Source organism: Elephantulus edwardii, unplaced genomic scaffold, assembly GCF_000299155.1.
Source record: "Elephantulus edwardii isolate Elephantulus edwardi_28Jun2011 unplaced genomic scaffold, EleEdw1.0 scaffold00001, whole genome shotgun sequence".
NCBI lineage: Eukaryota > Metazoa > Chordata > Mammalia > Macroscelidea > Macroscelididae > Elephantulus > Elephantulus edwardii.
The window spans coordinates 22,096,812-22,120,844 of NW_006399751.1; the positions used below are offsets into that span (position 1 = coordinate 22,096,812).

General features: G+C 42.2%; 1 protein-coding gene across 2 annotated transcripts in view; it reads right to left on the bottom strand.

Moving 5' to 3' along the window:
• The window catches only part of MYO1B (myosin IB), a 173,699-nt gene that overhangs the window by 136,424 nt on the left and 13,242 nt on the right, over positions 1-24,033 (bottom strand). For both annotated transcript variants that reach the window (XM_006878750.1, XM_006878749.1), the window contains exon 2: positions 8,986-9,101. In XM_006878750.1, the coding sequence (XP_006878812.1) occupies positions 8,986-9,101 (116 nt within the window). The remainder of the gene's footprint in view (positions 1-8,985; positions 9,102-24,033) is intronic.

The window sequence follows — 24,033 nt, forward strand, 5'->3', positions numbered from 1 at the left end:
ATCAGACGCACCTTAGTCTCCAGAGAGACACCACTGCTCTTCAGCACTTTGGAGAGGTCCGTAACAGCAGTCTTTCCCATGGCAATGCGCCTTTTGAAGAGATTGAGATTGTACACAGCTTTAGTTTGCTTGGCTCCATAGTCAACAGTCTTGACACCAGCAGCCAGGAAATTAAAAGGCGCATTGCCATGGGGAAAGGTGCCATGCACTTAACTATAATTCATAGGGACCCTGTGAAGAGCAGATGGGAACCCTGCCCTAATCCTATGTCATCTCCACAGTCTTAGCCTGTAAAGACTTCTTGTTATATGACGTTAATTTGGGACCGACTCATAGCTGACCCTGCAGAGGGTTTTCAGGGACAGTAAATGGCACAAGAGGAGACTGGCCATCCTTCTCCTACTGAGCAGCTTGTGAATTTGAACCACATGCTTTTGTAAAGATTGACGTTGTTATGTGCCATCAAGTCGCCTGCGACTCATAGCAACCCTATGTACAACAGCCCTAAACGCTGCTGTGTCCTGTGCCAATCGCACTGTCTCTAATACACCTACCCGCATTACCTGAGTCACTGAATCAATCCATCTCATCAAGGGTCTTCCTCTCCTGCACTGTCCCTCCACCATCGCAAGCATGATGTCCTTCTCCAAGGACTGACCCGCCTTGCAACATGTGGAAGGTATGTCAGACGAAGCTTCAGAATCCTTGCCTCCACGGAGCAGCCTTGTCAAGATTAGCATCTAGAAAATCCTACAAAGCTCTATTCTGTCCCATCGGGTCACTCTGACTTGGAATCTTGGTAACTAAGGTTTTTTAGTGGTAGTAGTGGTAATGATGTTATGTGCCAGAGAATCAGAACCAATCCACAGCTGACTCTCCAGGGAATTTTCAGAAGCTATAAATTGTACGTGAGGAAACTGCCCATCTCTCTCCCATGGAGCAGACGGTGGATTCAAACTGCCTGCTTTGGGGTTTGCAGCACAACTCCCTACCCACTAAGCTATCAGTGGTGGTGGTGGTGGTAATTAAAAATGATCATTTTTCCAAGCACATAAGTTTGTCATTTTCAGTAAGTTCCTCATCCCAAATCCTCCTCTTATTATTCTTGAGGAAAGCTAATCCTTATAATCCTTTAACCCTCCCAATGATTCAAACAGACTGGTATTTGAATGTCTGATTTTAAAAAAAAAGGAAGAAAAGTTCTATATATAAGTACTGTAGCAACTCAAATCCCTTAGTCCTTTCCAATCATTCTGGTTTACTGTGCCACAAACCTGGGCTTTTGCTGTATCTTCTGGATATTTAGTAATGACACTACAGTGGCCACTGACTTTGAGAATTGCATTTTCAAAACACAACACTGGGAGTATCTTCAGAATCTGTTAACCACCAATTTTTTTTTTTATTTTTTTTGCTTCCCCCTTATTTCCTGTCTTAGCAACCACTCTATGATATAAAAATTACTTTGATAACTACTTTCTACAACTAGACTGGGTGATCCTTGAGAACAAAGACTATGCCTTCAACACACAATATCTTAACAAATTGGAAGCCCCTGAATTCATCCACTCACTTAACAACTACTTAACGGAGCGGCTGCTCTGAGCCAGCACTGTTGAAGCTGCTGTGGCTACCTGGAAGCATGAAATAAACAAATGTTCTGCTCACCTGGAGATGGCCCAGAACAAATAATAAAACAAACAAATGAGCTCATGGCCAAGTGTCAGGAATGATGAATGCTAGGGGTGGGGGGGAAAGAAGTGAAAGCACCTCCGGGGATAATGAGTGAGGAGAGTGGAGACTGTTGGCTTACGTATTGTCCTCAAAGGAGGCTATTCTGGTGTTTGAATGGTTCCTTGACTGCACTGAGAGAATAATCATTCTCTACAGGGCTGAGAATGTCCGCACATGAGAGGAGCAACAAGGAGGCCAGCGTGGCTGGAGCTTTAAGGGGGTGGTGTCTGTGCGCTCGGAGAGGTGGTCAGCATCCAGACCCAGAGGAGCTTCTGGGCCCCATATGAGCCACTGCAGGTTTACAAGCAGCAAACAAAATGGGATGGGCACTTGTTAAAAGAAAAAAAAAAGTCATCATTATCTCTGTGGCAAAAAGACTGTTGGGATGAAGAAAAAATAGACAAGAGAAGCAGGGAGCCTAGTTAGATGATGGCATCATCTAAACACAAGAGGAAAGCGGCTGAGATGAGCTTGGAGGGGATGGGAAGATGTCAGGATCATATATAAAGAAAAGCCACATGAGGGACTGGGTGGTGTGGGGAAGAAAAAGGAGAAGGATGGACAATACTTCCCTGTAAAGGTTTACAGCCCAGAATCCTGACAGAGGGTTGTAAAGTTAGAATCATTTGAATGTGGTTTGGTTTGTCATTTTGGTTTAATTCAAAGATAGTTATCACTAGTTGAAATGGGAAAGGGGGTTAGGATTAAGGGAGTCAGAAGTGTTGGTCTGAGGCTGCCTCGTAGACATCCCAGGAGAAACTGAGGAGTGGAATATATAACTGAATCATCTGGAATTCAGAGGAGAGGTCCAGGCTACAGATCTGAATTTGTGAGTCACCAGCACAACTAAAAGCCACCACAGAGATTCCAGTTTGTGGTGACCACATGTATGAGTAGAACTGTGCCAGAGCCAAGTTTATACTAGTTGATTTTTTGGAAGCATAACACTAAATGCCTTTCTTTCAAGATATATCTGTACAGAATCAAACTGCCAAGCTTTTAGTTGCTGTTGTTGTTCTGTACCGTCAAGTCACTTACGACTCACAGCGACCCTATGGTCGAGACCCCTAAATGCTGCTCTATCCTGTGCCAACCTCTCCGTCTTGTTGTTGTTGTTATGTGCCGTCGAGTCACTTGCGACTGATGCATAGTTACCCTATGTACAACAGCCCTAAACTCTGCTCTGTCCTGTGCCAATCGCACTGTGTCCAACACACCCATCCGGATTACCCTAGTCACTGAATCAATCCACCTCACAGAGGGTCTTCCCCTCCTGCACTGTCCCTCCACCCTCCCAAACATGATGTCCCTCTCCAAGGACCGCTCCCTCCTTACAATATGTCCAAAGTATGTTAGACGAAGCCTCATAATCCTTGCCTCCAGGGAGCCGCCCAGTTTAACCCTTTCCAGGATGAATCTGTTTGTTTTCCTAGCTGAGATGTCAGTCTAGAGACTAAGGTGTGCCTGATCCAGTCCATGGTCTTTGCAATTACTTGTTATCCATCATAGAGCTGAACTAAGGACAGAAGAATTGATGTCTTTGAGTTGAGGTGCTGAGAAGAGTCTTGAACATATCACAAACTGCAAAGAAAACAAACAGGTCTTGAAGAGGGTGAAATCAAGTTTCTTCTTGGAGGCTAGGATTTTGAAGCTCCGTCTCACATACTTTGGGCATATGGCCAGGAGGGACCAATCCTTGAAAAAGGACATCATGCTCTCAGAAGGGTGAAGGGACAGTGTAGGAGGGAAAGACCCTGGATGAGATGGACTGATACAGTAACTAGGGCAATGGGAGAAGGTGTATCAAAATCAGTGACACTGACTCAGCAGGACTTCAAAGCTATTGTACATGAGCTACAAGCAACTTGACGGCACAGAACAACAGAAAACACTTAACCATTTACATGACACCAGAGACCTCTGTCAGCCTACATTGTTGTTAGCTGCCATCAAGTCAATTCCAACTGCCAAAATGGGATCAGGTAAATAGTGGCTACAAAGGAGAAAAGAGAACATTCCAAGGGCAAGCCCCTAGTCACTGCAGGTCCTGAACAAGAGTGGTATTAGGTGATGAGTGGGGAGCAATCATTTTAGGTAGGAAATGTGGAGATCAGAAAGCCAAATTTAAAAAAAGATTTCAAAAAAAAAAAAGATTTCAGGAAGAAGCTTATCAGATTGTCAAATGATAAACCAATCACTAAATCTGACATCTTGAATGATCTTTAAAAAGTGCTGTTTTAATGCATACCCATGTTTATTGCAGCTTTGTTCGCAATAGCAAAGAGCTGAAAACAACTTAAGTGCCCATCAACAAACAAATGGATAGAGAAGCTCTGGTATAATCACACAACGGAATACTACGCAGCATTAAAAACAAGGAACTCATGAAATATTATACAAAATGGATGACCCTGGAGAACATTATGCTGAGTGAAATATCTCAGTCACAAAAAGACAAATACGGCATAATGCCACTGTTATAAAACAGGACTGACATCATGGTTGAGAGAAGACAGAAAAGGAGGGAAGGAATGATGTATACGGCATTGAAACAGATGAGGGAGAGAACTGTTTAAAAGGGATGTATGAATGGCTATTCTTGTCATGACAGAAGTCCAGAGTGAAGGCTGCCTAGTGAAGTGGACTTGAGGGGAGGGACTACATAGCAATGAAAGAGTTTTTCTTTTCAAAGAGAAGAGTGAACTGGGGCGGGGGAGAAAAGTGCAACAATGAATGCCTGGAAACCCTAAGTCTCTATAAACTTTCATTAACATTAATAAGAAAAAAATAGAAAAAGAAAAAAGTGCCATTTTACTGGAATAGGATGGTGAAGGCCTCATTAGAGTGGGTTTACTGAAAATAAGGAGCTAAAGGATAGACAATGAGTATCTGTAACATTTGCAAAGATTTTGTCATAAAGGGAAGTGAGTGGTGTAGGAACGGAAGGAGATGTAACATCAAGAAAGATATGTGCAATCAGGTAGCCCAAGACGGTGATTTAGTCACTTATCCTGACTGCAAGAAGCCAACAAATTATGTGACAAAGACTTATAGACTAAACTGGGAACCCAGAACAGCAAGAGAAAGAATAAAAAATTACATGAGCACTGGACAGATGAAAAACTGAATGACAACTGAAGAGGACAATTACAGACTGCAGTGCCCTGTCAGCTGACTCTTGAGACAAAGCCCACTCTGAACAATGGGGCAAACTCACAGAACCTTGACAGGAGACAGAGAAACTTGTCAGGCTGGAGTGAAGCAAAGTGTACAGAGTACAAACCAGATCTGAGCAGGGGAAGTGTAGAAAGGGCTAGCACCGTGAGGATCCAGGTGAACCCAGAGCAGGAAGAATGCAGAGAATGAACACCCCTGTTCAACAGCAGTACTTGTGACCATTGGCTGAGTAGTGCTCTCTGAGTGGAAGATTCCTAGAATCATAGCCAGAGACATTCTACAGCCTCAGAAGCTGGACAGGCTCCCAACCTCCTTACAAGTGGGGAGAGAGGCCTGACCTCCAAGTCCACACAATGGAGAGTAGCCGGTCAACCCTTTAGAGACACGGGGATCACACACATTACCCCTCTTTCCTACCCTCTCCCTAGTGACCAATCTCCTGACCTGAAATCCACAGATACACCCCTCTAGAGTCAACTAATAACCAGAAGCTCATGATGCCCAGGTCAGTACTATCAAAAGTAATCAATATACAGACTACATTGATCCAACAACTCTTTAATGACGGAAGAAACCAATCTCCAACCTCAAAACTCACTGCCATTAAGCTAGAACCGACACACAGTTAATCCTCTATTGGGTTTCCGAGGCCCACCTTTCTACTTCTGGTGGATTCGAACCTCCAGAGGCATGGCTTTTGGGTTAGCAGTACAATTCCCCCTGGACTACATGCCACTACAGCTTGACCACAAATACCTAACGCAATACTGAAAAGAAAGAAAGAAAAACAAATCTACAATAAAATATTAGTTTTTAAAAAACAAAGAAAAATATGTGAAATCAAGAAAAAATATTATTTTATATATATGAAGTGTGGCGTCAGGATTGGTGGAAGATCTATTAACAATCTGTGTTATGCAGATGACACAACCCTGCTTGCTAAAACTGAGGAGGACCTCATACACTTGCTGCAGAGGGTCAAGGACTACAGCCTTCAGTGTGGACTGAGGTTCAATGTCAAGAAGACAAAGATTCTCACCACTGGACCAATTGGCAGCATCTGGATGGATGGCGAAGAGATTGAGATTGTTAACAGCTTCAGTTTGCTCGGCTCCACAGTCAATACTCTTGGCACCAGCAGTCAGGAAATCAAAAAAACGCGTTGCAATGGGAAAGTCTGCTGTTAGGGACCTCTCTAAAGTACTCAAGAGCAACGGTGTGTCTCTGGAGACTAAGGTGTATCTGATACAGGCCATGGTCTTTGCAATTACTTGTTATGCATCAGAGTTGGACAATGACTAGGGAGGATAGAAGGAAAATTGATGCCTTTGAGCTGTGGTGCTGTAGAAGAGTATTGACTATACCATGGACTGCCAAGAAAACAGATTCATCCTGGAGAGGGTTAAACTGGGCTACTCCTTGGAGGCAAAGATTCTGGCGCTTCGTCTGACATACTTCGGACATGTTGTAAAGAGGGACAGGTCCATGGAGAGGGACATCATGCTTGGGAGGGTGGAGGGACGGCGCAGGAGGGGAAGACCCTCTATGAGGTGGATTTATTCAGTGACTAGGGTAATCGAGATGAGTGTGTCAGAGGCAGTGCAATTGGCACAGGACAGAGCAGAGTTTAGGGCTGTTGTACATAGGGTCACTATGAGTCGCAAGCGACTCTATGGCACATAACAACAACAACACATATGCTGATAAAAATGAAAGGAGAAAAGGACCATGAGTGGGACTGGATGGGCTCCAAGGCATATGTGGAGGAGCTGTCTTAGATAGGAACTGGATTGTTGGGCCTCCGTAACACTCAAAGGTTTACTGAGCTGTTGAACTACCCTGAGATACTTCTTAGAAAAAGGAAGACCATTAATTGAGGTTACTAGGACACCACACAGAAACTCTAACACAAACCTGGCTTCAAGCAGCTGAAATGCAAATCTTTTTCTATGCTCTAAGAGTCATGCACAGACATATCCTTCGCCTCTTAAGTTGAGGGACAGGGGACATACAGAACGGAGGTTGAGGACCATGGCAACTGATGACAGAGGTAACTACCTCAGCACTGAACTTTCAAGTATCCAGGTTTAAAGACTAAAAATATTAACACTTAAAGTCACACATGTCTACCCAAGAACCCTCAACGCAAAAGGAAGATGGGAGTGGGATGATGTACAAAGACTTGAAACACCTGAGGAAGTTATTCCACTCAAAGCAAAGAGAGCCTCTGAGCTAAGTGCTAAGGTTCACTGAATGTGAATATATAAGGACGTCAACACAGACAATTCACACATTGAAGAACAATTCTAATTTTACTCAACTTTTCAGGAGCTCATTCATCAAAGAGGGACTGAACACAGATATTTATGTCTACCTTCAGACTAATAAACTTATGCTGCCTAGAACATCATTCTCCTACCATTTCCTAGGGCTCCCATCCATCCCTTGAGGTACCATCATCCCTGGCCACCCAGTTTAATAAAGTAACTCATACCTCCACTCCGACACTGTTCTTCCTAACGTGCACTGTAACCATTTCCCATAATGCTCGCTGTCACTGAGTTGGAATCGACTCATAGCTGAACGTGCACTGATTTCCAAGACTATAAATTGAATGGACGGAGATAGCCCATCTTTCTCCCACAGATGTGCTGAAGAATTGGAACCACCACAGAGAAATACCCTCTGGCTTAGCAGCATGATTTCCCACAGATTATGCGCTCAGAACTCTACGAGCCACAGTTTGATTTTTCTTCTCCTTGTTTCTCAGGTATTGTCCTTCAGGACATCATAAATTCTAGGATCTAAGAACGCATTTCTACCTCAACAAGGTGGACTGACACAGTAACTGTAACATGGAGAGATCACGAAGCCGGTGCAGGATTGAGGATAGTTCAGATCTGTCGTTCACTGGGTCACTAAGAGTCGTAATCAACTTGATGGCACCACCACCAACACAGGGAGCTCTGATAGCTTTGTGGTAAGAAGTTGCACTACCAGCCAAAAGGCATGGGGTACGAATCCATTAGCTGCTCCAGGGAGAAAGATAGGCAATCTCTTTCCATGTGACTTACTGCCTCTGAAACTGCTGGAGGGTCAGCTATGATTGGTTCCAATTCAGTGCAAAATCTCTACTTCGGGAGTTCTTGGGTGGCAAAAGTAATTATCCACTGGGCCACTAACCAAGACATCAGCAGTTTAAATAGACTCAAAGATGACCTAGAAGAAAAGACTGGAGGTCTGCTTCTAAAAAGTCACAGTCATTGAAAATTCCATGGAGCACAAGCCTCTCCTGAAACTACACACAGGGTCACCAAGCGTCATGCATCCCAATTGATTTGATAGCAACTAGTCTGGAAAAAGGGATTTTTTTTTTCTGCTTGTTTTGGGTTTTTTCCAACTTTGTTTTCAGTTTTGTTGCTAAGAAATCGTTTGCAGTCTTACCTCTCAGACTTCAGACTAAAAAGTAAGTCTAATGGCATTAACTGGCAGATCTCTTAAAAACATCACTGCAGAATTCACCTGGAAACAGCAGACATTGGAAAGGAAATATTTACACTAACCAGTGACCTTCAGAGAACTCAAACAAGCAGCGAACTTCAGAGAATGGAAGATCACAGGCCTATTGAATGCATACACAAGAAATCAAAGGCATTACTTCGTCCTTTTACTCAAACACCACTATACAACTCAAGACTTGGATCCTTCCTGGACCAGTGGGACCATGAAAATGCTTCTTGGGCTCTTTATAATAATAAACAATGCATGTTCCTGTTTTATTTGCAAAAATAATTAGCAACAGCTGCTACTTAACACAGACTTTTTAACAGAAAATATCTTCCATCCTGAACCCAAATATTTCAAAATTTAAAGAGCTGAACACCAACTGGATTTTAGCTCTGACTTCTTTTTTTTTTTTCTTTTTAAAGAAAGATACCAATATTCTTTTATCTGATATATTTTAAAGTGACAAAAAAAAAAAACCCTTTTCCTCAAAGGAGACAGCTGGACACATCTGTCCACCACACATCTCTAAAGTGAAGGTGAAATTTGATGCTTTAACAGTATACTTACATGTGAGGGCTCAGTTCATAAAAATTTCTATTGCGGTAATCTTCCACTTTCTCTGGGGAGTAAATGGGCAATGACCGGTACGGATTCACGGAGATAACCACACTTCCAATATACGTCTGCGAAAAGAAGAATAAAAACCACCCATGAGTGAACAGGATGTATTATTTCAAGATCTCGGACTCTGGAATTGTACTAGTTTATCCTTTTCAAAATAACACTCATTCTAATGTTTCGTTGTTCATCTTATATTTTTTTGAGAAAGTTTTACATCTTTAAAGACAGATGTTCTGAGTCTTAGCTATTCAGTGTTTTAATGGAATTCTCACAATTTAACAAACACATTTTTTTTGGTCACATAGTTTAGTAGGTTCAAAATCTGGATTTAAGGTGTTGGCTATAAAAGAAGGGTTACTTTGTCAGATAGAAATCGAAGTCCTTGTCTCTGAGCTTTGTGGCTTGTAGATGCTTGTCCATGAACGCTTTCCCCCACTCCCCCACTTTATTCGTTATCTTGTAAGAGAATAACTCCAAGCAGACCCTGCACTAAAACTGCCTCATTAAAGTAAAGACAACCCAGTCCCAACAAGGATTAAATCCACAGGCCGACCACACATATTTGGGCGGGGGTGGGATGGGTGGGGAGAACAATTCAATCCTTAACATTTCCACCCTTTGGGCTCTCAAAATTCATACCCTTCCCACATGTAAAACCTACTCATCCCATAAACATCTTAGCTTTAAGCCTAAAATCTCATCTCCTGAGACATCCAAATCAAATAGGATCTATCCTGGGTCAACATTCGTCTTCATCTTGTAAGCCTGAAATCTAGAATACAAGTGTTTCCAAATGACAAAGGCGGAAGAGGCAGGCGGCAGTTATTTCCATTACACATGGGAGAAAACTGGGGAGCAAAACGAATAAACCAGCATCAAGCAAATTCTAATCTCTGTAACATTCACTCTCAAGGTTTGAAAAGAATCCATTCTTCTCTGAGACATTCTGGGCAATGACCAGGATCTCCAGACTCTGGGTGTCCCTGGTCCTGGGCTACAGCTCCATCTTCAAGGCCCAGTGGGGCAGCTTCCTTGACTCTAGGAGGTATCCTCTGAGTCCCATCTGAGTAGCTACCTCATCCCTTCTGCCTGGTCCTGGTTTTCTGCCCCAAGGGCATGGGAACTCCACATACCAGTGTTAAGCATCAGTCCCATGCCCTCTCTTCCTAGAAACCACTGTCCCACCCTCTGGAACCAAGCTGGCGAAGATATGACTCTTTGAAACTTTCTTCTTGTTGCTACTGTTAGATGACGAGTCAGAACAGAACCATACCTGATCATCTCTGTCACCTTTCTCCAGCAGAGAGGCTGGCTGACTCAAATTGCCTGCCTTCGTGTTGGCAGCGCAACTCCTTACCTACTACGCCACCAGAGGCCTTTGAAACCAAGACATCCCTCTTTATCTTTTCCCTTCCAATAATTCTAAACTGGTTCCAACACTGGTAAAATTTTTAATAAAAAAAGATATATGAAAGGAAGAAAGCTAGATGTGAGGGTGGGAGAAATTCCAAATTCTATACCTTTCAAATGTCAGTCAACAAAATGTGGTATTTTTAGAGAAACAAGCTTTTCCAGTATTACCACCACTGAATGGTTTCAATGAGATTTGTACCTCATTCTAGAAAATGAAACTGAAAAGCAAACAAAGGAACAGTAGAACTGTTCTACTGATTTCTCCCCTCAATTTGGAAAACTTAAAGGTCCACATTTTTTTTTCATCTTCTAAGAAAACACTCATCCAATAAGAAAATAATCTTATTAGCAATAGGAAAAACTACCACTATAAAAGAAAACTTAGTTGTATGTAATTTTTCCAATTTTTTTTCCCTGAAAATTTATCACTACGATCCAATTAACTTGGTCTGACAAAGAATCACACCAAGTTTTCTAACTCATTCAATGTGGAGAGGATGCTCCCAAGAAAGTTTCCTGGTGCCTTGACAGTCCAGCTCCCCCAGACAAGCAGATGGGGGACATCGTGAGATTAACAGACTGCCTAAATGGGACTGGTGGTGCAATGATTAAGCATTTGGCTACTAACCAAAAAAACTGCTAGATGGATCCCAAGAGCCACTTCAAGTGAGACATGATGTGGCAGACTGCTTTTGTCGCGATCCACTCACCTCCTTGCTATCAAGTCAAACAGACTCACTGCTGACTCCCGCACTGGCTTTCCTAGGTTTAAATCATACAAGAAGAGGAAGCTCTGGTGGCCTAGTGGTAAGAAGCTGTGCTGCAATCCCAAAAGTTCATGGTTCAAATTCACCAGCTGCTCCAAGGGGGAAAGATAGGCAAACTTCTCCCTTCTGAATTAGCTGACTCTGAAGACCTGCTGGAGGGTCAGCGGTGGGTTGGTTCTGACTCGAAGGCACACAACAACAACTACTCATAGAGGAGACTGCCCATCTTTCTCCCTCAAAGTCACAGATGGATATGAACCACCACAGAGGATTTGCCATGCAAACTCCCTGTAAAGATTGTTGTTGTGTGCATCGAGCTGGGACTGAGTCATAGCTGACCCTTCGTGAGTTTTCAGAAGCAGTTAATCACATGGAAGGGGACTGCCCATCTTTCTCCCATAGAGCAGCTGGTGGATTTGAATTGTGTGCTTTTGGGTTCCCAACACAATTCCTTACTAGGCCATCAGAGCTCCCTCTGTAAAGACTGTAGCCTTGGTAATCTTACAGGGCAACTCCACTCTGTCCTAGAAGGTTGCTACTAGTGGGAATTGACTTGAGGACAATGGAAGCTAATCAATATACTAGCAGATAAAAACTTTATCTTTAAAAAGCTATTTAATATATTAAATATTTAATAGCTTTTGGTTGAAAAAGATCATTTTTTCTAATGGAAGAAATAAATCTGAATACCCTGAAGGTAATTTCTTGAATTTGGTAAATTTTAAAAAATAATATGTATTTACTGAAAGCAAAGAACTCCATTACCAAATTGCTCTTTAAAACCAAATTTTACAGTGGTTAATTCCTGATAAGAATTTGCCTCTGTGGCATTCTTGCATAGAGAACAATTTCTGCTGCCTCAAACCCAGGAGTGAAAGCCACACAAATAAGGTGCAAGCCTCTCTTTGTTACTCGTGATTTTTATAATTCTGAATTACGTCTGCTTCTCTCACATCCCCATACCCCACGTCCCAATTACCTAGAACAGTGTGTAACCCTTTGATGGTGTCCAATAAATAGTTAACTCATGACTTACTCACACTGGGTGTGTTCATCACTAAGAAAGTACACGATCCAAACCACTGACTGTCATACAATTATTCATGTACTCAAATATAATGTCAAGTACACTACAAAGAGTCCTGGTGACATAATAGCTCAATTCTCAAGCTATAACTGAAAGGTTAATGGCTGGAGTTTGTAAGAACAGTGTTAAGGGTGTGGAGGTGTATCATCAGATCTCCACTAACTTCACCAACCACAAAAGCACAAAACCAGTTTCTGTAAGGGTGATACGCAATCTTCACCTCTTGAACATGGTCTTGTTCACCTCTTGAACATGGTCTTGTTCTGTGACTTGATAGGCTCCCACCCTCCACAATCTAATTTTTTTTTCTCTAGCCTCACTTCTGATACCAACGCTCCCAAAGAACTCACTATTTCCATGCTGGGTTATTCCATTCAATGACCATTGGAATCAGGATCAAGGACAAGTCAGGAGACAGTTGTTCATTCAGCACAGCCTCTCCCCAGCCATGCTGACAGGCAGGCCCTTCTCGCTATGTCCCTTGGCCCTCTGGCCTGCTCAGTCAAGTGTTACAAAGCTTTTTCGGCTCTGCCCAAGTAATAGATGACAGTAGCATCTTCATCTTCCCTGCCAGTAAGTCTGCACCCAAAAGTACCCAGCTGCAGTTCCAAAGATTGAAAATGCCTGGCAAATCCCCACAGACATTCACTCCCCTACCAAGCACTCTGTGTTCTCAATCCATGGATTAGGAGCCCACAGTGCTCTCTCCTGGTTTATGTCATTTCTACCATAACCACCAATGTTGCCATCTCATCTTGCTGTTCTCGAGGAGAGGGTGAAACCAAGTTTCTCCTTGGAGGTTAGGATTTTGAAGCTCCGTCTCACATTCTCTAAACAAGTGGACAGGAGGGACCAGTCCTTGGAGAAGGACAACATGCTTAGAAAGGGACAGTGCGGGAAAGGAAGACCTGGGATCAGATGGATTGACGCTGTAACTGGGGCAATGGGGGGTAGGGGTGTCAGAGTCAGTAAGACTGGCTCAGGTCAAGGCAGGCTTTAGAGCTGTTGTAGAAGGGTCGCTATGAGTTGCAGGCAACTCAACGGCATATAACAACAGTAACAACAACTATCTCTGGTTTCCACAGAGGTCCTGGATCCTAAGATCTATACTCTCTTGCTCTTCTTTTTTTGATGGTAGGAAAATTCTCCATTTTCCCACTTCTGCTGTGTCGATACGGCAAAACTGACCAATGCTCAAGTTAAGCATCTAACACCACTCATTTGGAACAATCCCACCTGAAAGGTGTCATTTACCTTATTTACATTTTTAGCAAGCTCTTCAATCCTTTAGTGGGCCACAAACACCCCACATTTGCATAATGAGTATACCATGTCCTATGCAAGAACTCTAGCAGCCTAGCGGTAAGAAGTTACACTGCAATCCCAAAGGTATACAGTTCAAATGCATCAGCTGCGCCTCAGGAGAAGGATAAGCAATCTCCTCCCATGTGATTTAAAGCCTCTGAAAACCCTCTGGAGGACTGATCAGCTGAGTCAGTTCCGATGTGATGGCACACAACAACAATATCAAAAACCAAAACTTTTATTTGGAAAAAATGAAACAGAACAGAGAGCTCCTTCGAAGCAAAGACTGTGAGACTTCATCTCACTCACTTTGGGAGTGTTATCAGAAAAGCCCAGCTTCCTTGAAAAAGTCAGCAGAAGAAAACACTCAAATGACAGAAGGATACAATGACTACAACAAGTGGATTTGGGCACAGACGGCTGGGAGGACCAGGATCAGGTAGGGCTCCATCCTGTTGTACTGAAGGTCTCTATGAATCAGAGCTGACTCCAGGGAACCTAACCACCACTAAAACCACCACCACCACCACCACTACAACCACCACCACCACCACCACCACTACCACCACCCCCCAGCCATGTGACTATAGCTTGAAAGCAGCATCAGACATTCACTGTACCAAAGAGCCACACGCAATATCTACACTAGAGAAATATCTCTAGTCTGTTCCTATGAAGACTCCTGACAAGTAGTTCTACTGTTACATGGACCCCTTCAGTCTAAAACTATTCAACGGCATATAACACTAACACACTACATACATACAATGCCTACTATTTCTGTAAGTCTGTGTGCCATGTGTTACTATTAAACAAATCTTTAACCAAAATACTTCGCCTGTGTTCCTTCTCTTTTACTCTTGTGAACTGTTGTTGGCAAAGATACCCAAATAGGTCTTCTAATGCCTGTATGTATGCCCTTTGTAATGGGACTTTGTCACCCCATCAAGGGATGGCGTTTATTTCTTCACCTTTGAATATAGCCTTGTTCTGTGACTTGATTTTGACGAAAGGAACAAAGCGAAATATTTTGGCAAAAGCTTGAAAAATATATGTGTATTATTAGAATGTATCCCTTTTTTGTGACCAGCAAGAAGTCATTTTGTGAGTGAGCTTGAGTTAGCCTGCTGAAGAGGTCACATGGAAGGGAGTCTAGCCCACCTAGACCAGTGAGGACACCAAAACTGTGAAACAATGGTTTCCGCTCTTTAAAGCCAACCCCTTGTGGAACTCTGTTGTTATGGCTGCACTAGGCAACTCAGTGGTGTAACTCATAGCATGTCGAGCTGCCAACCACAAGGGCTCACCCTCTGAAATCAAGGCAGCCCTGCTTCTCACGCCCTTTCCCTGGTTCTGCTGATCTCTGAGCTGCTCCAAGGATAGTCCTTCGCCTTTCTTGCAGGCCAAATGTAACTCCTGACTGTAGAATTCCAAGAGGCAAGCAGCCTTCTTTTCTTTGGTTTTGTCAGTGTTTCCCTTCAGTCCATTTGATGGGTTTTCTGCCGTTAGTAATTGATGGCATTCATCAGTCACATGTTTAATCACTTTAACAAAAGATTGTACAGGGGCATCTTTGGTGCAAATACCAGGGCACACGTCCTTAATGCTGTTGTTTTCATTATTGTTAGGTGGTGCTGTTGAGTCTAGTATGACTCATAGTGACCCGATGTTCACGGTCAGGTCCCCTGAACCCATCCTCACCATCTCTGGCACACTAGACCCCAGTGCTGAAGTCATCGTGTCAATCCATCTCATGGGAGGTCTTCCTCTCCTTTGATGACCCTCCATCTTTCCAAGCATGATGTCCTTTTCTAAGGTAAAGCCTCACTGAGCAACATGTCCAAGGTATGAAAGACAAATCATCTTTGCCTCCAAGGAGCACTCTGGCTTCACTTTTTCCAACACTAACGATAGTACTCTTTTTAGCATCCCAACTCAGAGGCATTAATTGATCTTCTGTCAGCTCTCTGATATGTATAAGGTGACCGAGAAGTCCATGGCTTCAAACTGATGTCATTGCTCTTCATCATTTTGGAGAGGTTCCTGACAGTGGACTTGCCCAATGCAATACATTTCCTGATTATCTGACCACCTGTACCAAGTAAGATGAAATCACTGACAGCTTCAATCCTTTCTCCATCTACCATAAATGTTGACTGCTAGTCCTGTGTGCACAACTTTTTGTTTTCATTTTAGACAGCTCCTTTTAAAGGCACCTCTTCCATCTCATTCTTCACCAAAACCAAGGTAAATAGAAGCCATGTGGTCACTTTATAATCTTACTTAGAAATAACCTCATTCAGATGTTCAAGGTCACTTAAATGTTCTACCTACCATCAAACATTTTCACATACCTCAAACAAGTTAACTGTCACTTGTATAAAGAGTACTGCCCTTACTCAATTATCCAATCACATGTCCCTTATTTTCTTTTAAAGCCTCATTAGAGCACATTAGAGATCTAGGAACATTCTATTGGCAGCACCATACATATTCTCCGAGACAACTGTAACAATCTACAACGCGCTCCACACCCTCATGAGCTCTCATCAGAAATGCTTAGATGTCATAGTTGTACCAACAATCTCTTCAAAAAACCTGAAGTTTGGCTAACTCCATTTCTGAGCTGAGCTCATTTCCTGAACATGAAACTCTTACTCAAGTCCAAATCAGGCTGGATAAGGTTAATCATACTGGAAGGACCCCTTACACATAATGGCTAAGATGTTCTTCCAATGGGGTTCTGTCCTCTCTATCTTTTTTTCCTGTCTACTGTGAACACCTCTCCAACACAGAAAAGCATGACTCTCATAATTTATTTAGTTGTTCAATGTAACCCATCTCTCAACCAACCCAAGTTCTCAGGGTGTCTGCTATAACCACCAACATGAACGCCATCCCACCCCCGCCCCCTATTACACTGTGGGATCAGCTTCCAACCCCTGGGCAGGAAGAGAAAGGGAAAGAAGAGAAAAAGAAGGAAAGTAGGAGGAGCACAGGAAGGAAGGGAAGATGAGAAGGAAGTACCAGAAAGGAAGCGAGAATGGGGAAAGTTCTTTCTATACAGACTCATCCAAGTAAGCTTCTCTCTCACTTCTCAAGAACAGGTATTAAATCAAGAATGTGCAAGCATTCCAAAGTCAAAACCAATCTCCATCTTCATATTTCAGATATCACTAACATTCCAGAACAGATGCCTAGTAAATAATCAAGTAATACTTGAGCAGTCTTGTTGTGATTACAACAAAAACAAGCCTTTTCTGAAGAGAACTGATTCAATAACCTCAGCTCTCAAGGTCAAAATCAGAATCCAGAAGAACGGTTCTCTCAATAGATAACCACATACAAAACATCTTGTACAAGAAGTTCTTCCAGCATCCCTTCTCCAGAGACTATACTTCAAAGTCCTTAGAAGACTGAGATAAGCACTTTTTAAAGTCTCTGTCACAATTCTAATAAACTTATCATGCTGTATCTCAGTGTACTAATGAGAAATAACAGCAATAACCTGTAAAAGGGGACGTACTATAGCTGTGTGTTTCAAATGCCTGACCATGACTCACAGCAGAAAAATGTCATCAAGTGAAAATATGTAGATTGCTACATATATATATACACATATACATATATGTATGAAAAATGTCATAAAATCATAGTGCTATTATTATAAGCAATCCACTTATTTTTTTAAATTGTTGATCCTTCTTAGATGCCAAAGTTCTGAACATTCTCCTAAAAAAATCTCAATCATCTGCCCCCAAAACTAGACACATAACATGCACATTACAAATAATAGCATGCATATAAACGTCTGTATCACTTTTGGAATACACCTAGTTAAGCACGTTCTCATTAAAGGACCTCAGGTGAAAAAAGCAGACAGACAAAGGAAAAGGAAATGACAGCTAAGCAAGACAAGACAGGAGAGAACAAGAGAAGAAGGGAAAGGGAAGAAAATGTTCCTAAAAGCATGTAAAGGTGGAGCTATTTATATTTAGGGCAAGATCAAATGGCTTCCTGACTAGATGAGTCCTGCAAAGCTTTATCGTTCCAACAGTCATCCTTCAAGTCTGGAACAGAACTTAAATATATGGCTCGATTTTCAACTCTCTTTCTTTCTCACTGCCTCCAATGAGATGCTCCAGTGGTTCCTTGAGGAAGAGATTGCCCATCTTACTTATAGCTGTTGAACTCCCAAGACTAAGGAGTTAATCAGTTTTTAAGCCTGAAAAACAACTTACCCCATGGTTCAAGAGTCAGCAGAAGACAAGTCTACAAGGTGGACAGTTACAGGAGGTTCTTATGAGGTAAAAGAATCATCCACTAAAGATCAAGAGTAACATGTGCCCCAGGTGAAGTTCAAAAGGGGCACTGGAAAGCAAAAAAAAAAAAAAAAGGGGGGGGCAGCAGTCAAATGAACTGCTCAGCAAACTTTCACAATAAATTCTGGTTTAAAAAAAAATACTTCCTTGAAAACCCTAAGGGGTAATTTTTCTCTGAGTTAAAAGGTCACTTTGCCATTTGCAAATTCCAATTAGTTAAATGGCATGTACATTCTTCCAATGTCAGATATCATAGAGCACAGATGTATGTACACAGAAAGAATAGTTTCATATCTTTTACATCAGTTCTTCCAAGGATAAGATTTAGATCTTTAAAAACTCTAAAAGCCCTAAAATGCTTACAATGCAATTCTCCATTTAAAATTAAAAATAAAATAAACCATAAAATATGTGTAATAAAACTCCACAAAGAACTGTTTCACCATGATGACTGTGTTGAGGTGCTTTTTATTTAAATAAAATAACAATTTTTTCTAAAACACCTTTTTAACGGCTCTGTTACGCAGGGGCTGTAAGTAGATGTCCCATCTGCCAAGCTACCAACTCCCTTGTTTTCTACAGAATGAATTTTAGTTATTTGCTTTATCTCTGGAGCTCAAATCCAACCCCAAAACTATTAAAATACTGGCATACCTATAGTTAAGTACCTTTTTAAAGGAATTATTGCTAAAATCTCCTGAGATAGAAACAAATGATTTGTCTTATTGGCCTGACAAGGGAATGCAGAGAAGTTGCGTTGTATGATCATAACTATCAGCAAAAGTAGAATCACTGACAGGGGGCCAAGAATCTGTTCTTATGCCAATGGACCAAATAATCTATGCTGTTAAGAAGTTTTGGCAATAAGTGACCACAAATTTTTAATCACAGAAAGCTTGCATTGTTCAGCAAGAGAGCTGGACAAAAGATGTCAAAGGGCAAGTGGAGAAGACAGAGTAAAATATTACAGTGAAATGAGCAAAAATCTAAATGTAGAAAATCAAAGCAGAAGAGCACATTCAGCAGTCCTCAAGCTGAAAGAACTGAAGAACAAATTTAAGCCTCGATTTACAGTACTGACAGATTCTACTCCAGGACAAAATCTTGAAGGGTGCAGAAAGTATCAAAGTGGAAGATGGAAGATACAGTCACTGTACCAAAAAGAAGTGGTCAACACTGAATCATTTCAGGAAGGCACAATATGCCAATGATAATGAAGGAAGAAGTTTAAGCTGCACTCCGTCGTCAAAAAGAAGGCCCTAGGAACAGATGGAATACCAGCTGACATATTTAAACGTACAGATGCAACCCTGCACATGCTCACTCATCTACACCGAGAAATTTGGAAGACAGCTATCTGGGCAGCTAACTGAAAGAGATCCATATCTGTTCCCATTCCAAAAAAGTGACCCAACAGAACGTGAAAATTAGCAAGCAAAATCATTACTATCACATGCAAGTAAAATCCTATTGAAGATTATTATAAAACCCCTGGAACAATACACTGGTGGCCAGAAATTCAAGCTAAGATTCAGAAGAGGCCCAAGGCATGAGTGCTATCACACCTGCTATCAGATGGATCTTGGCTGAAGGCAAAGAAAATCAGAAAGATATTTATGTGTGCTTTATTGGTGGTGCAAAGGCATTGGATTGTGGAGATTATAACAGATCATGGTTAACACTGAGAAGTACAGGAATTCTAAAACAATTGTGACACGTGACATGTACCAAGACCAAAAACGGCTGTCTGAACAGAATAAGGAACACTGACTGTAGGGTTTTAAATTAGTAGGAAAAGTGGAGCCAGAAAGTGGCACTAAAGTCAGGATTTACTTAAATATCAGTTTGTCGTCAGTGGACGCTCAATTTGTCCCGTCGACTCCATGCACAACATGATGAAACATGGCCCTCTGTTCCTGCACCATGCCCTCACCCACCGCAGAGCATCGTCATCCACGGAGTAACTGTTGGCTGCTTTTAGGGAGGTCGTCAAGCCTTTCTTCCTCGTCTGTCTCAGTGTCCCACTTGCTCAGCACCACAGCAACAGAGTCTTCTACTGACAGATGGGTGGGCAGCTGCACTAGAGGTGCTCTGCCTGGGAGGCAAAGCTGGATCTCTCTCATGAAAGGGAAGACTTCAACCACTGAACTACCAAAGGCTCCGTATCCTAATTAAACACTAATTATGTGTCTCATAATGGTTGTTGTTGTTGTTGTTGTTATGTGCCGTCGAGTCGCCTGCGACTCATAGTGACCCTATGTACAACAGACCTAAATTCCGCTCTGTCCTGTGCCAATCGCACTGTCTCTGACACTCCCATCCCAATTACCCCAGTCACTGAATCAATCCACCTCATAGAGGGCCTTCCTCTCCTGCGCTGTCCCTCCACCCTCCCAAGCATGATGTTCCTCTCTAAGGACCGATCTCTCCTCACTACATGTCCAAAGTAAGTTAGACGGAGCCTCAGAATCCTTGCCTCCAAGGAGCCACCCGGTTTAACCCTCTCCAGGACAAATCTATTTGTTTTCCTAGCAGTCCATGGTATTCTCAATACTCTTCTCCAGCACCACAGCTCAAAGGCATCAATTCTCCTTCTATCCTCCTTGGTCATTGTCCAACTCTCTGATGCATAACAAGTGATTGCGAAGACCATAGCCTGTATCAGATGCACCTTAGTCTCCAGAGAGATACCATTGCTCTTCAGTACTTTGGAGAGGTCCCTAACAGCAGACTTTCCCATGGCAATGCACCTTTTAATTCCTGGCTGCTGGTACCAAGACTGTTGACTACGGAGCCAAGCAAACTAAAGCTGTGTACAATCTCAATCTTTTCACCATCCATCCTGATGCTGCCAATTGGTCCAGTGGTGAGAATCTTTGTCTTCTTGACATTGAGCCTCAATCCATATTGTAGGCTGCAGTCCTTGACACTCTGCAGCAGGTGCTTCAGGTCTCCTCAGTTTCAGCAAGCAGGGTTGTGTCATCCGCATAACGCAGATTGTTGATAAATCGTCCACCAATCCTGACCCCACATTTCTCCTCATAGAGCCCAGCCTCCCGGATAATCTGTTCTGCATATAGGTTGAAAAGGTATGTAGATAGGATGCATCCCTGACGTACGCCCTTCTCAATTTTGAACCATGTAGTGTTCCTTTGCTCTGTTCTGACGACTGCCTCCTGGTCCAAGTATAAGTTTTGCATTAGAACGATCAAGTGTTCTGGGATTCCCATTCTTCTCAGAGTCAGCCACAGTTTGTTGTGATCTACACAAATGCCTTTGCATAGTCAAATAAATATTCAAGTCAGAGCTCAAATGCTCTGCTGTTGAGCCAGAACCAACCCATAGCTGATGATTCTCCAGCAGGTTTTCAGAGGTTGGGAATCATATGGGAGGAGACTACCACCTGTCTTTCTCCTCAGGAGCAACTGTTGGATTCAAACCCTCTGACTTTGGTTGGCAATGCAACTCCTTACCCACGAAGCCAAAAGAGCTCCCTAAAGATACAGGAAAGAACTGGTAAAACTCTTCTGTCTCCATGGCTCAACGTAATGTTACTTTTACCTCTAAAGTATTAATAGTTTAGATCTAGGATGGGCCAGCACTCAGGCAACAAGAACATCATTCCGTGGCTACACAATGGCTTCAGCTATTTAACAAGCAAGCAACAAATGTATTAAGAACCCTTTTTATGCAAATGGAGAGAAATATAAGACACTCCCAAGGTCTGCTACACTGAACTTGAGGATGTCAAAGATGATGAGGATGGTTCGAGACAAGGCAAGACTGCACTCTGCTGATCCCGGAGTCACAGTCAGCCCAATGGCATCTAACAACAGCAGCATGGCCTGTGTCTCAAATGATTCTAACTCGGCCATCCTCCATCAGGCTTGTAAGGCTATGAGGAGACTGTTCATCTTTATCCTGCCTGGTGGACGGGAATTGTCGATCCTGAGGTTAGCAGTGCAACAAGTTTACCGTGCCAAGTCACCAAGATTCCTTATAATCCATCTTAAGCAGCTAGATTTTTATAAGGTAACACTTAAAATGTAGCAGCCAAGTTCTCTAAGTATGTCAAAGCAAATGAAAGAAGATGTGAGTTTACCTAATTGAGTCATTAGTCTTCTGATACTATCTAAATACTATCTACATGAGCACCTCGAGTTTAGATGAAAGTGAGGTCACTATGAACTACAGAGGTGTGATAGAAGAGGGGAGACTTGAGAGGGTCTGAGAGATGGGTGTGACACATACAAAGCAAAGCACCAACAGTATTCGAGATGGTTTTGAGTTACACATGTATCACCCTTTTCTTTTTTTTTTTTTTTTTTTGGTTAAACTGAGAAAGTGTATTTTCTAAATGTAAACACTGCATATCAACTCCATGATTTCACAGCTATCAATTCTCAGCATAAAGCTAAACAGAGGTAGCTTTGTTAAGCTAAATCTGAAATCATGGATGGCGGAAACCCATTATATAAAAATAAGACAAGTGGAACTTACCTTAGTTACAGGCACAAAAGAACAGAGGCACAAAAACCCACCCAACCACATTTCAGAGACAGAAAGGAAGAACTTGCCTGGGGCTAAACTGCCCCAGTGAAGTCATCAAAAGTCAGCCTGGGATCAAAGGGCAGAAAGCCTTGTGGGTTAGGAGAGAATCCTACTTTCTGTATGAAGGTTGGGGATTTTACTTTTGATATATTGGCAAGTTTGTATTTTGGTAAACTTAGGATATTCTAGCATATTTTTTTTAAACTGCTGAATAATTCTTTTGACACATGCCAATTCAGCCATTTCTGTATTCATAATTCAATGACACTGATTGTATTTTTCACAATCTCACCTTCCTTTTACAGAGTATTCCTTCTTCCACAGAGGAAACTCTTCTGCCTCAAAAGCTTCTTATCTGACCTTAACAGTTGTTCTTGTCAATTTGATCCCATGCTGTAGTTGTTCCCATTTGTAGTTGTTGTTATTGGGTGTGGTAACACAGTTCAATTACTTCATGAACAAAACCTCAAAACCCAGTCTCAATCTGTCTCAGTCTGTGTCATCCTATGATCTCACTCGCTCAAGCCTACTGTTACAAGTCATTATGACAAACCATCTTGTTGAGAGTCATCCTCTCTTTCTCTATCCCTTCACCTTTCCTAATATGATGTCTCTTTTCAAGAACTAGCCCTTCCTGACAACATGCTCAAGGAATGTAACACTTAATTTGATGGCTTCACCCTTCTTGGTTTTAAGGACAGATTTTTTTTCCCCTTCTGTCAGTTCATGGTATATTAATGCTCTCTGCCAACACCACAATTCAAAAGCATAGACTCTTCTCTAATGACTGTTCAACTCTTGATGTGAAGCCATTGAAAGTCCACATGCATAGTTCCTCAAAAGAACACACTGCTCAAAGCAGTCTTTACTTACTAATGTAATGACTTGAGGCAGTCTCCTCCCAGCTGGAACTTGATTTGGATGTTTAGATTTATAGCTTGGTGTAAAGAAGACAACAGAGCCTATTTTTGACTTAAGGTTTATGACTTAAAAGCATCTCAGAGCAATAGTTTTGGATGTTTATCCAGCCTTATTGGTTTCACAAAGTCTGGATTCCTCGGAGAATTTAGAATTCTCTGAGGGCAAATCTGAAGTGTTTGGCAATGTGTAGACAGAGGGTAAGATAATGAAACTCTCTGAAAATCGCAACACCAAAAACTAAAAAGGGCAAATAAAAATGAAGGAACAGAGAGTAGAGTTCAAATCTAAAATTGAACTGACATCAGTCATTGCTGTTGTCAGGTGCGCTACACCTCGAGTCAACTAGAACTCACAGCAGCCCTACGAACACTAGATCTGGAGCCTGCCCTGTCCGGTGCCACCTCACCCTTTCTGCTTGAGCCCACGATTACAGTCACTGTGTCAATCCGCCTTGTGCAGGATCTTCCTTTCTCTGACCCTCCTTCTTTCCCTGCTGGATGTCGTTTTCAAAGGGCGGGCTCCCGATATTCTACCATCCTGACCTCTAAAGAGCAGCCAGGTTGTACATCCTCCAAGATAGATTTTGTCGTTGTTGTTCTTTTGACCCTCACATGATGAAAGTCTCCAG